This window comes from Pan troglodytes, chromosome 20, assembly GCF_028858775.2.
Source record: "Pan troglodytes isolate AG18354 chromosome 20, NHGRI_mPanTro3-v2.0_pri, whole genome shotgun sequence".
Classification (NCBI taxonomy): domain Eukaryota; kingdom Metazoa; phylum Chordata; class Mammalia; order Primates; family Hominidae; genus Pan; species Pan troglodytes.
In genome coordinates this window covers 2,788,867-2,802,666 of record NC_072418.2, presented here as the reverse complement: position 1 = coordinate 2,802,666, position 13,800 = coordinate 2,788,867, and the positions used below count along the sequence as shown (strand labels likewise).

Below are 13,800 nucleotides of genomic sequence, written 5' to 3'. Positions count from 1 at the left end.
TGAGGCTCAGGGAGGATACCTGGGCCGGGCTGGGCTGGAGGGCCCGGCCCCTGCGTTCCAGAAGAGCCGCCTGCTCTCCGGCCTGAGGCTCCGCAGGGCCCCGTGGGGCGTCCCCCTCCTCTGCTCCCACCAGGCCGGGTCCAGGGGTCCCGGTGTTTCCGGCCTCGAATCCAGCCTCCAGCCGCCGCGGTTCCGGGGCCGTGGGGGGCCTGCTGGGGAAAAGCGTCTTCTGCGGGCACCGGGGCTGGGAGGCGGGCGCGCGCACACACACCAGCGTCAGCCTCGCAACAGATTTTATTAGTGTGGGGCAGGGGCTCCCGCGGGGGTGGAGGGGCGGCCGCGGCGCTGTGTGGGGACGGGGCGTCCACTTCCTGGGAGCCCCGGCCTGCTCCGCAGGGCAGGGCGCCTGGTTACCGCAGGGCCTCACCAGGGCGAGGGGAAGGCTCCGCGCGCCCCGCACGCGGGGACCCCCCAGCGCAGATCCCGGATCCGCGCGGCCCACGGGGCTCAGCCCACCGGCTTGACCTTCGCGATGAAGAGCGCGGCGGCCCTCTCCAGGAACTCCTCGCGGGTCATGGGCGCGCTGGGCCGCCGCCCCCCGACGGCGCGGTCCAGCGCCAGCGCCAGGCTGTCGGGCCCCAAGCGCGAGCCGGCCTCCAGGAAGCGCGCGGGCGCGGCGGCGTCGCTGGCCTGCAGCGCGCCCTCCAGGGTGTCCAGCACGGCCTGGCCCACGCGGCGGTCGGCCACGGCGGCGGCCGGGTCCTCCAGCAGCTGGAAGAGCGCGCCGGCGCGCGCCACGAACTCCAGCAGCACGAAGCAGGTGAGTGTGCCCGCGCGGAAGACGCTCAGCGGCACCGCCTCGTGGTCACGGCACTGCACCTTGCGCAGCAGCGGCGCCACCACCTCCTCGGGGGCTTGGCCGTCCCGGCAGATGCGCCTGAGCAGCTCGCTGTAGGTGCGCCCGTCCAGCCCTGGCCTCTTCCTGCGCCCGCCGGCGCTCAGGCACTCGTAGGCCACACTCACGTTGTTGTTGAAGGCGGCCCTGCGGAGACGGGGACGTTGGGGGCCGGCAGAGCCCGCGCGCCCACACAGCCCCAGCCTCCCCTCCTCGCCAGGCCTATGCCCTAGCCTCCCCGACCCCCCAACCAGCCCTGGCCTCCCCTCTCCTCCTACCCCCCATCCCCGGCCTCCCCTCCTCCTCACCCTCTATCCCTGCAGCTCCTCTCTTGAGCCCCCGCCTTCCTCCTCCCAGCCCGGGCCTCTCCTCCCTGCAGCATCCCCAGCCCGGGCCTCTCCTCCCCCCAGCATCCCCAGCCGGGGCCTCTCCTCCCCCCAGCATCCCCAGCCGGGGCCTCTCCTCCCCCCAGCATCCCCAGCCGGGGCCTCTCCTCCCTGCAGCATCCCCAGCCGGGGCCTCTCCTCCCCGCAGCATCCCCAGCCCAGGCCTCCCTCCTCCCAGCCCCTACTCAACCTGGGCCTCCCCTCCCCACCCCACCAGCACCCCCAGCCTGGACCTCCCCTCCTCCCAGCTCCCACCCAGCCTGGCCTCCCCCCTCCCAGCTCCCACCCAGCCTGGCCTCCCCCCTCCCAGCTCCCACCCAGCCTGGCCTCCCCCCTCCCAGCTCCCACCCAGCCTGGCCTCCCCCCTCCCAGCTCCCACCCAGCCTGGCCTCCCCCCTCCCAGCACCCCCCAGCCCGGGCCTCCCCTCCCCACCAGCACCCCCAGCCTCGGCCTCCTCCTCCCAACCTGGGTCTCCCTCCTCCCCGCCTCCACCCAGCCTGGCCTCCCCCCTCCCAGCCCCTACCCAGCCTTGGCCTCCTCCTCCCAGCACCCCCCAGCCTGGCCTCCCCCCTCCCAGCCCCCACCCAGCCTGGCCTCCCTCCTCCCAGCCCCCACCTAGCCTGGCCTCCCCCCTCCCAGCCCCCACCCAGCCTGGCCTCCCTCCTCCCAGCCTCCACCTAGCCTGGCCTCCCCCCTCCCAGCCCCCACCCAGCCTGGCCTCCCCGCTCCCAGCACCCCCCCAGCCTGGGCCTCCCTCCTCCCAGCCTCCACCTAGCCTGGCCTCCCCCCTCCCAGCCCCCACCCAGCCTGGCCTCCCTCCTCCCAGCCCCCACCCAGCCTGGCCTCCCTCCTCCCAGCCCCCACCCAGCCTGGCCTCCCTCCTCCCAGCCCCCACCCAGCCTGGCCTCCCTCCTCCCAGCCCCCACCCAGCCTGGCCTCCCCCCTCCCAGCCCCCACCCAGCCTGGTCTCCCTCCTCCCAGCCTCCACCCAGCTCAGGTCTCTCCTCCCCACAGCTGCCATCCAGCCCTGGCTTCCCAGCTCCAACTGGACCGGCCTCAGGACCTCTGCAAGGGCCGTGACACTGCCTTCCCCCAGATCTCCCTCACCTCCTCCCTGGTCTCCTCCAGGTCTCTCCTCAAATGTCGCCTCCCCTGACCCCTAACTCCTTTCCTCCTGTTTTCTTCCTAGTGGTCATCCTGTCTCACTCGCTGTCCCACATCCCTGTGAGCTTCGTGTCTCCCACCAGTGTGAGCACCTGCCCTCCAGGGCCGGAAGTTCGTCTTGGTTATAGCCCTGGTGCCCAGAACGCTGCCCTGCACACAGTAGGTGCTCAGTAAATGTCTTGAATCAACCAACAGGCATCTGTCTGGGGCATCTGGCCCCAGTGAAGAAGGAATTAGTGAAATCAACTCTAACCTAACAGTAGTAGTAATAGAAATTTTAAAATCCTCTTAAAGTTGCTGCAAAGTGTGACCCCCACCCTTACACTCAAGTTAAAAGAGAATGTTAACAGCCTGTCTTCTCTCTGTAGTCAGGGGACCTTATCTATACTCTCCAACTCCATATTCCTCAGTTTATTACAGGCCCAGCGAGTTACTGCTTACCTCCCTAGCACGGCTGCAGGGTCACAAGACTGATAAGTTTAGGTTGTAAGACATGTTTTTCTCAAGATGTAAGAAATGTTGGCCGGGCACGGTGGCTCACGCCTGTAATCCCAGCACTCTGGGAGGCCGAGGTGGGAGGATCACAAGGTCAAGAGATTGAGGCCATCCTGGCCAACATGGTGAAACCCCATCTCTACTAAAAATACAAAAATTAGCGGGACGTGGTGGTACACGTCTGTAGTCCCAGCTACTCGGGAGCCTGAGGCAGGAGAATCGCTCGAACCTGGGAGGTGGAGGTTGCAGTGAGCCAAGATGGCACCACTGCACTCCAGCCTGGGCGACAGAGCGAGACTCCGTCTCAAAAAAAAAAAAGAAAAAGAAAAAGAAAAAAAAAAAGAAATGCTGTAATGCTTAACTGCCTTTGTTTCTCGCCTCTGTAACTTGCTTCCCGCCTCACGTAGTTCCCGCCTTACGATGTTTAAAAATAGGAAAAGCCCTTTGTTCGAGGCTCAGACTTTCTGGATGAATGTCCAGCTGAGCCGGTGATCACCTTGATAAACTCTCCTGAACCTTTTTCAGTCTCTCCAGTCTTTGTCCCGCGACACCAGGACCCTCTGGTCTCCCTCCCTGCAGCAGCAGCGCCTGTTTACATGTGGCCAAATACTGTGCTCAACATTTAACACAACTGACATTTGTTTTTTTCTTTTCTTTTCTTTCTTTCTTTTTTTTTTTTTTTGAGACAGAGTCTCACTCTGTCATCAGGCTGGAGTGCAGTGGCACAATCTCAGCTCACAGCAACCTCCACCCTCCCGGGTTCAAGCGATTCTCCTGCCTCAGCCTCCTGAGCAGCTGGGATTACAGGCGTGTGTTACCACACCTGGCTAATTTTTGTATTTTTAGTAGAGACGGGGTTTCACCATGTTGGCCAGGATGGTCTGGATCTCGAGTGACCTCGTGGTCCGCCCACCTCGGCCTCCCAAAGTGCTGGGATTACAGGTGTGAGCCACTGCGCCCAGCCTGTGCTGAACATTTAACACAGCTGACATTGCATTTTTTCTTTTTTTTTTTTGAGACAGGGTCTCACTGTGTTGTGCAGGCTGGAGAGCAGTGGTACAATCAGGGCTCACAGCAGCCTCCACCTCCTGGGCTCAAGTGATCCTCCTGCCTCAGCCTCCCAAACTGCTGGGATTACAGGTGACAGCTGCTGCTCGGGGCCAGTGGTGGTATTTCTCTCCCCACAATCCCACAGGCAAGGCCCCACAGTCAGCCTGAGGGTCAAATCCAACCTGCTGCCTGCTTTTGTAAATAAAGCTTTATCGGAACATAACCACATCAGTCCGCTGACATGTGGCCTGTGGCAGCTTCAGACCAGAATCGTAGAGCTGAATGTCAGGATAGAGGCTGCCACGCAAAGCTGAAATGTTCACTATCTGGTCCCTTACAGAAGAAGGCTGTCAGCCCTGCTGCCGGCTCTGGGGTGGGTTCGATTCCTTGCCCCAGTGAGGAGCCTGAGGCCTTACTACGTGCCACTCGTGTGCTGGTAGTGTGACACACGCTCCCGTGGAGGGCACCAGGGAGTGGCCAGGGAGCACCGTGGCCAGCGTGGGGGCCGCTGCAGGACCCTGGGTGGGCTGCTTAACCCCCTGGCCTCACTCCCCCCATCAGTTCCCGGCCAGGCCTCATGCTAGTGGCCTGTTACTTCCTCTGGGACATATAGGGAAACTGAGGCTCAGGGCAGCCCCATGGTATGGCCAAGGGTCCCAGAGAGGAAGTGGCCAACCTCAGGGCTTACGCTTTTCCCTTCTGGGAGCTCAGCTTCATGGTGAGGAGGGCAGCCTTCCCTCCGGCATGACCTGGGCACACGACTTCACCTTTCTGTGGGCCACCTGTGGTAGGTGCCGGGGAAGTGCTAAGCCAGCATGCAGTAGGTGCTCAGTAAATGCAGGGTTGGAGTGCAGCAGGTGCTCAGTAATGCAGGGCTGGTACACAGTAGGTGCTCAGTGATGCTGGGCCAGAATGCAATAGGTGCTCAGTAAATGTGGGGCTGGTGTGCAATAGGTACTCGGTAATGCTGGGGTGGTGTGCAGTGGGTGCTCAGTAAATGCTGGGCCAGCAAGCAATAGGTGCTTAGTAAACATGGGGTCGGTGTGCAGTGGATGCTCGGTAATACAGGGCCGGTGTAGAGTAGGTGCTCAGTGAATGCAGGGCCAGTACACAGTAGGTACTCAGTAATGCTGGGGCGGTGTGCAGTGGGTGTGAAGTAAATGCTGGGCCAGCATGCAATAGGTGCTCAGTAAATGTAGGGTCAGTGTGCAGTGGGTGCTCAGTAATACAGAGCTGGTGTACAGTAGGTGCTCAGTGAATGCAGGGCCGGTACATAGTAGGTGCTCAGCAAATGTGGGGCCAGTGTGCAGTGGGTGCTCAGTAATGCTGGGTCTGTGTACAGTGGGTGCTCAGTAAATGCTGGGCCAGCATGCAATAGGTGCTCAGTAAATGTGGGGCCGGGGCAGGTTGGTGTGCAGCAGGTGCTCAGTAATGCAGGACTAGTGCACAGTAGGTGCTCAGTAATGCTGGGGTTGTGTGCAGTGGGTGCTCAGTAAATGCGGGGCCAGGATGCAATAGGTGCTCAGTAAATGTGGGGCTGGTGTGCAGTAGGTACTCAGTAATGCTGGGCTGGTGTGCAGTAGGCACTCAGTAATGCTGGGCTGGTGTGCAGTAGGTACTCAGTAATGCAGGGTCGGTATGCAGTAGGTGCTCAGTAAATGCTGGGCGGGTGCACAGTAGGTGCTCAGTAATGCTGGGCCGGTGCACGGTGGGTGCCTGGTGAACAGTGCCTCCCTGTCACTGCTGCTCAGTTCAGGGCTTAGGGATGGACGTGCCATCTCAGCGAGCTCGAGGGTCAAAGCTCTGCTATGGAGGAGGAAACTGAGGCCCAGAGGCGGGAGGGCAGCGACCTGCAATTCAACTCTAGGCCCATCTGGCTGTACGCTCCTTTTCCCTCCCAAGTAGTAAAGGCCCCATTTGTTGGCCCTTATAATCTGCTGGGCGCTTTTACCATCCATGAGGTCATCCCCAAAATGCGCTGGGGGCAGTCGCAGTGTCAGCGCGGCGGCCCGAGCTCCCATCACGCCTGACTTCACGACCGCGAGCCGAGGCCGGCTGACCTCTCCGCATGACCCAGCAGGAGCCGCACCGGGGCCCCTCTCATCAGGATCTGCTGTGAGGTCGGGCAGGCTGCTGCCGCCTCACAGGTCACACCCCAAACCTAGAGGCCTAAAACCAACAAGCATTTACTATTGCCACAGCGTCTCGGCGGCGGCTTTGCTGCGAGGCTCTGGCTTGGGGTCTCTTAGGAGGTTGCCGTGGCCACACTGCCCCGGGGCTTGACTCGAGGCGGCCCAGTCTCCCGCAGGGGAACCCGCGCGGCTCTTGGCAGCGGCTGCAGGTGCTCCCTGGGAGCTGCGCGAGCGACCCCACCGCATGGCGGCTGCCCAGCCGAGCCACCAACCCACCCAGGAGGGAGGGGGACACCACGATGTCCTTCGTGACCCGCCTCGGAGGCCACACTCTGTCCGTTGCTTCTGCAGTCCCGTTCCGGCTGTGCAGGGGGAAGGGACGGCACCAGGACTGAACCCCGGGAGCCGAGGCTTGCAGGGGCATCTCGAAGGCTGGCGACGGCAGCGCTACTCCGCGGATCCCTCCGCCACTTCTCCACCCGCCACTTCTCCACCCCGCCGAGGGTGAGCCTCTGGGCCTTGCTTTGCCCCCTGAAACGTGCAAGGGGGCGTGGCCCACTTTCAGCGGGAATGTTAAGAGCCATCGTGCTACTTCTCAGTCCACTTCTCTGTGGTCATGATTGCAGGCGCGTGTCAAGATCAGACAAGCCCTTGGTTAGGGGGGTGGGGGTGCAGTGGCTCCTGCCTGTGAGCCCAGCACTTTGGGAGGCCGAGGCAGGAGGATTGCTTGAGTCCAGGAGTTCGAAACCAGCCTGGGCAACATAGTGAGATCCACTCTCTACAAAAATTTAAAAATCAGCCAGGTGTGGTGACGTGCGTCTGTGGTCCCGGGTACTTGGGAGGCTGAGGTGGGAGGATCCCTTGAGCCCAGGAGGTCGAGGCTGCAGTGAGCTGGGATTGCACCACTGCACTGCAGGCTGGGTGACAGCAAGACCCTGGCTCAAAAACAAAACTGGGCCAGGCACAGTGGCTTATGCCTGTAATCCCAGCACTTTGGGAGGCTGAGGCGGGTGGATCACTTGAGGTCAGGAGTTCAAGACCATCCTGGCTAACACGGTGAAACCCCGTCTCTACTAAAAATACAAAAATTAGCCAGGTGTGGTGGGGGCGCCTGTAGTCCCAGCTATTTGGGAGGCTGAGGCAGGAGAATGGCGTGAACCCAGGAGGCGGAACTTGCAGTGAGCCGAGATCGCGCCACTGCACTCCAGCCTGGGCGACAGAACCAGACTCCATCTCAAAAAAAAAAAAAAAAAAAAAAAAAAAAAACAACTGGACGTCCCCTGCAGAGTAAGCGAGAAGAGTTTTGCTTGTGTTGAAGCCACTGAGGTTTGGGGTTGTTGGTTCCTGTCGTGCTCGCAGCTTCTGACTGACAGGTCTGTGGGCCGGGATTACCCAGCGCCATCCACCACCACTTCTGCACAAATGCTCTCCTCTCTGGGGGCGGCAGCCCTGGTCCGGCTCCGCAAGCATCCACGCGGCCCCTCGGTGTGCAGGGCTCTGTGCCTGGCCCAGGCCTGCCTCGGGCGTTCGTCTGCCCCTCCCAGCTGTGTGCTCTCTCCTTTTCTGCACCTGGCCTTGTGCATCTACGGAGTGGGGGTTCTTGTGAGGACGGGAGAACGGGGCTGGAGCCAGGTGCCCAGGAAAGCAGCTGGCATATGTGTGGGAGGCCCCACCTGCTTATTTCGGGCTGTAATTAGGGCTGCAGCTCAGCCACAGCTGCCTTGAGGGGCAGGAAGACACACAAAGAGGTAATTACAGCCTGGTGAGATCACAGCCATGATGACGGCAGGAGACAGGAAGGTGACAGCCGACTTCAAGGAGGCCGCATACCCGCCCCTCCTGGGCTCCCGGGCGGCTCCCAGCAGAATCATCAGGTGAGGGAGGAGGAGGAAGAGGAAGGCAGCAGGCTCTGGGCTTGGAGGAGGAGGCCGGGGCTGGAACGTCAGCTCTGCCTGTGACGGTGGCCTCTGGGCCTTGGTTTCCCTGATTGCAAAATGGAAAGCGGGAGCCCAGCCAGGGCTCCGTCTGTGTCGGCTCCTACACAGAGCGGTTTGTAAGGCGTGTGAGCATTTGCTAATACAGGAAAGATTCTATTTATGGACCGTCTCCAGAAAGAGACAGGAGCCACCCTACACCTTAGACTTCTGCTTCCCACTCCTGCCCCCAGCAGACGCCGGGCGGTGTCTGGGACATCTGTGGTTGTCACGACTCGGGGAGCTCCTGGCAAGGAGTGGGTGGAGGCCAGGGACGCTGCTCAGGGCCCTGCAGTACCCAGGACGGCCCCCAGAGGACGAGTCGGGGGAGCCCTGTGCCAGATCAGCCGGGGCTTCGTTTTCGTGCACGTTTTCCTGGCAGTGACCTGCAGGGGGCAGTGCAGCCCTTGCTGCTAGGATGAGCAACGTGGTGGCTGAGGAGGCCTCCGGGGCTGCACTCTGGGGCTCTCTGACCCCAGCTCTGCCCTTGGTGGCCGTGTGGCCTTCAGCAAGTCATGTAACATCTGTGTGTGTGCTCCAGGGGGCCTTGGAGACGACCAGGAAGGTGGCAGGAGGGGGACACTGTGGCTGCCATCACCAGCCCTGGCGGCCAGAGCTTGCCATTTCTCAAAAGAAGGTGGCAGGGAGGATTTGGGGTGACTTCTCCCCCAGTCTACCACGGTGATGCTCTCAGGAGCAGCCCCAGTCAGCCCCTCAGCCTTTGGGGGTCCACACACTGGACTGAGTGGGGACAAATCTGCCAGGCTCTGAGCTTCTCTTTTTTTTTTTTTGAGACAGAGTCTCGCTCTGTCGCCCAGGCTGGAGTGCAGTGGGGCGATCTCGGCTCAATGCAAGCTCCGCCTCCTGGGTTCACGCCATTCTCCTGCCTCAGCCTCCTGAGTAGCTGGGACTACAGGCACCTGCCACCACACCCGGCTAATTTTTTGTATTTTTAGTAGAGACGGGGTTTCACTGTGTTAGCCAGGATGGTCTCGATCTCCTGACCTTGTGATCCGCCCGCCTCGGCCTCCCAAAGTGCTGGGATGACAGGCGTGAGCCACCGCGCCCGGCTGCTCTGGGTTTCTCTTCCTGACTGGCCAGGTGACCTCAGGGGTTCCTGACGGTCCAAGGATGGAGGGGCTGGAGCTGCCTGCTGGGAGGACGGGAGCAGGCCTGGCTCCATGAGCACAGAATCAGATGCCACGCAGGTCTATGCACCTGTCTTCTGCATTCCCCACTGGCTGTGTCTCTGGGGAGCCCAGGCGAGCCCAGGGCCGGGATGCATCTGCCACCAGCGCCACCCTTGCCCTGAGTCCCTGCTATGAGAACTCTTCCAGCCAACGGCTCCACTCCTGTCCTGGGGTGACTGGTGCCCACCAAACTCACGCCCATCCAGAACCTCAGACTGAGAGCTTATTTGAGACAGCAGCTTTGCAGATGTAGATGGTTGAGGTCACACTGAAGTAGGGTGGGGCCTAGTGGTGTCCTTATGAGGGAACACAGGACAGAGACACACAGGAGGCCACGTGAGGACGGAGGCAGAGACTGCAGCGATGTGGCCACAAGCCAAAGACTGCTGGCCGCCACCGGAAGCTGGGGAGGCAAGGAAGGCTCCTTCCCTGGAGCCTCCAGAGGGAGTGTGGTCCTCCTGACACCCCGATTTCAGACTTCTGCCCTCCAGAACTGTGAGAGAATAAATTTCTGTTGTTTTAAGCCACTAAGTTGGAGGTAATTTGTTCCAGCAGCCCTCGGAAATTAATATAAATATAAATATCCTCATCTGCAGTGTCTATGGGGTGAGTGGCTTGTGCAGTGCTCAACCTGAACAACCATACGTGGTGGGCCTGCTGTCGACCCCTTTTCCTCCTTGGGAGATTCTCTTCCAGGTGTCCTGGGAGGCCATCTTCCTCCTGCTCCCCCTTCACCTCTGGTCTCATGTTCTCACCCTTTCTGGTGGGCTCTGTGGGCTAGGTGCCCTCAGAGTGTGGTCCTGAGCTCTTCTCATCTCTCCTGAAGCCTTCAGGACCCCTCCAGTTCAGTCTTCTGTCCTGGCCCCGTGTCTCAGTTGCAGACGCTTCTTTCTACCTTCCTGTCTCCAGGCTCCTCCCAGCCTCCAACTTAATCCGCAAGTGGCTCTGGCAGCTTCTTCAAACCAGGGGCCTTCCATCGCAGTAAACGGCTCCACCGACCCTCTGGGCCTGCTCTTGCCCGCTCCCCTCCCACCTGGCTCCAGCAAATCATCGGGCGGGGCCTTCAGAGCCAGTGGGCCACCGGAGCAAGTCTGCTCCTTGTCCAGGTACCCAACACCCTGCCACCCTTATCTGAGTATGATCTTGGACACCTGTGCACCCTGACCGTGGTGGGGGGGACACTCCCCATCTCTCTTCTCCCCCCGAACTTCTCTGGGACTCTGGCGAGGGCTGCCATGGTGGGCGCTTATGCCCTGGTTATGAGGCTGAAAGGGCACCTTTGCTTGACATCCTTCCCTGCCTGCTCTTCCCACCCCCTTCCTGGGTTCTCTTGGGCGCACCCCCTTATAAAATCACCTGCACACACAATGCCTACCTCAGGCTCCGCTTCTGGGGACCGCCCCCCACAAAAGACAGCAGCCCATCCATCCCCAACGTCAACGCATAGTCCCCAACCACCTTCCCTGGGCTCAGAACTGGCCCCAGCCAGGGGACACCACGCGTAGGCACCTGCAGCCTCGCATGCTTCAGCCAAATTCCGTGGCTTTCCCGCCTCCCGTGTGCCCCACACTCAGGGTCTAAATTTGCACCTGCTGGGCCTCTTCCCTGCAACCCGCCCGCACATCGCCAGGCTCTTCCAGGAATCCCCACCTGCCCGCTGGGAGCCTGTCCCCTAAGGTGGGGGCCCTGGGTGACTGCGCTGCTCTCTGTAAATATTCACGTTCTGGCTGAATGGACGGGGATGCCATGAGGCTGCTAACGAGGCGACTAGGAGGACCTGGCTTGGGGGCTGGCTCTGCGACCTCGGGCCAAGTCCTCTTGAGCTGCAAGATTTTGAAAATCATGAACTGCAAGGGGAAACTCAGCACCTGCAAAAAGGCGTCACAGAAGGCGAAGCCGGCCAGAAGGACTCGCGCCGCATGCAGCGCGCTGCCTAGCGCCGGACCGAAGCCCGGACCCTCCAGCCCACCTTGTCCGATCCATCCCACCCAAGAAGGCATCGCGGACTACAACTCCCAGCAAGCCCCGGGCCCCCGCGCCGGCGCTGCGGGTAGGGAGCCGCGCGCGGCATGCTGGGAGTTGAAGTCCATCGCTGCCCCACCCGCCCAAGCCGGCCCGCTGCGCACCTCTGGGAGTGGTGGGCCAGGCGAAGGTGCCACAGCGCGCGGCCCAGGCGCTGCTGCTGCAGCAGGAGCTGGCCCGGGGGCTCCCCGGCGCCGCCGTTTACAGGCGAGCGCAGGCCCATGTTCTCGAAGTAGTGAGCCAGGAAGGCGATCGGCTCCTCGGGCCGCGCCTCCAGCACCTTCAGCAGGGCCGCACGTAGCATTTCCGTCACGCCGACCTGCCGCAGGAAGTCCTCCTCGCTCTCGGCCGCCCCCGCCGCCCGGGATACCGACTGGCGGCCGCTGTCCGTGAAACCGGCCGGCGGTGGTACCGCTTGCCGCCGCTTCTCCACTGCCGCCATCTTCGCTGAGGGCACCGGGACCGGAAGCACCGCCATATTCCACTGCGCGCTAGAGCCCCCCCCCCAAGGCGGCCATCTTGATTAAGGGCAGAGGGCACCGGTATCCCGCTGGGAGACTTTGGGAAGTGACAAGGGTACGCTACCACTTTCCTTGTGTCCTTATTGGCACTCTCTCTTCTCTTCCCTCTTTGTGTATATTGATTGGCTCTCCTGGCTTTGGCCTCGGTCCTGAATTTTGCCAGACTCCAAAATGGCTGCCTTGGAAGTGCTCCGTTTCTGGCACAAAGCCGGATTGCTTGCCATTTGGGTAGTGAGCGAGTCCGTCATTAGCATGGTCTCCTAGCAACCAGTCTCCCTGGTTACCAGAGAAGCCTGACGGAGCATGCGCGGGGCTGGACCTGCCCAGGACTGCTGGACCTGCCCAGGACTGCTGGACCCAGCCTCGCGCCCGGCCCCCAGACCCTTTTCTCATGTTCATCTCTGAGCCTTGGTGCTGGGGGTCGAGCTCAGCCTGGCCTTCCGCCTAACTCAGTCAACGTCTGAGTGCGTAGCTCACCTCGTGGGAGAAGCCCCCTCCCCAGCTCCAATGCAGCTGCGCTGAGCCCCTACTGGCGGCCACACGGGCGAGCATCCCGGGCTGTTACCCCCGTGACCGGCAGAGGGAGCTTTCTGACACCGCAGCCTCCAGAGCTCTAAACTCTGCCATGGCTCTCCAGGGCCCCCGGGCTGGCACCTCCAGGCCTTCATCGGCTGACCTCGCTTCCGGCCGCCCTCCCGCCCCTCCCAACCCTCCGCAGCCCGCAGCCACCTCAAAACACAAGCAGTCTCCTCCATAAGCCGCCTCTGCGTGTGTTTCCCCAGGCGACCTCTGTGGATCTTCCCTCACTGCTTTCGGGGACTCCTGCTTAAGCTTCTCACCGAGGAAACCACTAAGCCCTGGCGTTTTCCCGCCCCGGGCAGAGCTTGCCGGGTGCCGTCCCCGTCCCTCAGGGGCGTTGCCCCGGGCAGGGGGCAATGAGAGCTGTTTGCCCGGGGACCATTCCACCATCCTCCCAGCACAGGAATCTCTGGCGGGCAGACCAAATGCCCTTTGTAAAACGTAAAGTAGAGGTTCCTCTTCAGATGAGACTTTCCTCCCCATCTAATTAGGAATAAATAGTAACTTCTCTTAGAAGCAAAATGTATTCAAAGACCTGTGGTAGGCCGGGCGCGGTGGCTCACGCCTGTCATCCCAGCACTTTGGGAGGCCGAGGCGGGCGGATCACGAGGTCAGGAGATCGAGACCATCCTGGCTAACGCGGTGAAACCCCGTCTCTACTAAAAATACAAAAAATTAGCCCGGCGTGGTGGCGGACGCCTGTAGTCCCAGCTACTCGGGAGGCTGAGGCAGGAGAATGGCGTGAACCCGGGAGGCGGAGCTTGCAGGGAGCCGAGATCGCGCCACTGCACTCCAGCCTGGGCGACAGAGCGAGACTCCGTCTCAAAAAACAAACAAACAAACAAAAGACCTGTGCTAACATTCTTTGTTAATTACTTGTTAATGTTATATTGAATATATATAATGTAATAAAGAAATCAACATACTTTATGTTCTTAGTGCCCACAATGTAGGCTAAGTATCTGCCCTGGCGTGCTTATACTGGTCCAAGCAAGCATTAGGTCATAACCTGTTCCTCTTCCTTATTTGAAGGTGTTTTTACCTTTCTCAGCATTCCACAAGCTACTTCTTCATTCCTTTGTTCTCCTCTGCCTTTGCCTCTTTTTAAAAGTTCCAAGCTGCTAGCCGATCGGGACAAATACAGACTGTGAGGTCCCGTTCCAGCCAATGGAAACCAGACACAGCAGTAGGGTGGACGCGTCAGGTTATAAATGACCCTGTCCCCTTTGTTCTGGATACTCTCATGGCAAAACTGCTGGCGAGTGTACCCTTTCTGCAGAAAGTAAAACAGTGGCCTTGCTGAGGAAATGACATTTATATTCAAGTGCTATTTCTTTACGGCACCGGGGAACAAGCATTTCTAACACTTTATTCTCCAGCCCCGGACTGTGG

At 60.8% G+C, this 13,800-nt stretch overlaps 1 protein-coding gene across 1 annotated transcript; it reads right to left on the bottom strand.

Annotated features, from left to right (window-relative positions):
• Positions 1 to 276: 276 nt before the first annotated feature.
• Positions 277 to 12,073, bottom strand: TPGS1 (tubulin polyglutamylase complex subunit 1). The gene is made up of 2 exons (XM_016934479.4): positions 11,413 to 12,073; positions 277 to 1,042 (listed from the first exon to the last, which is right to left on the bottom strand). Exons 1-2 carry the CDS (start codon positions 11,784 to 11,786, stop codon positions 508 to 510), a joined length of 909 nt encoding a protein of 302 aa, XP_016789968.2. The 5' UTR covers positions 11,787 to 12,073; the 3' UTR covers positions 277 to 507.
• Between the last annotated feature and the right edge of the window lie 1,727 nt (positions 12,074 to 13,800).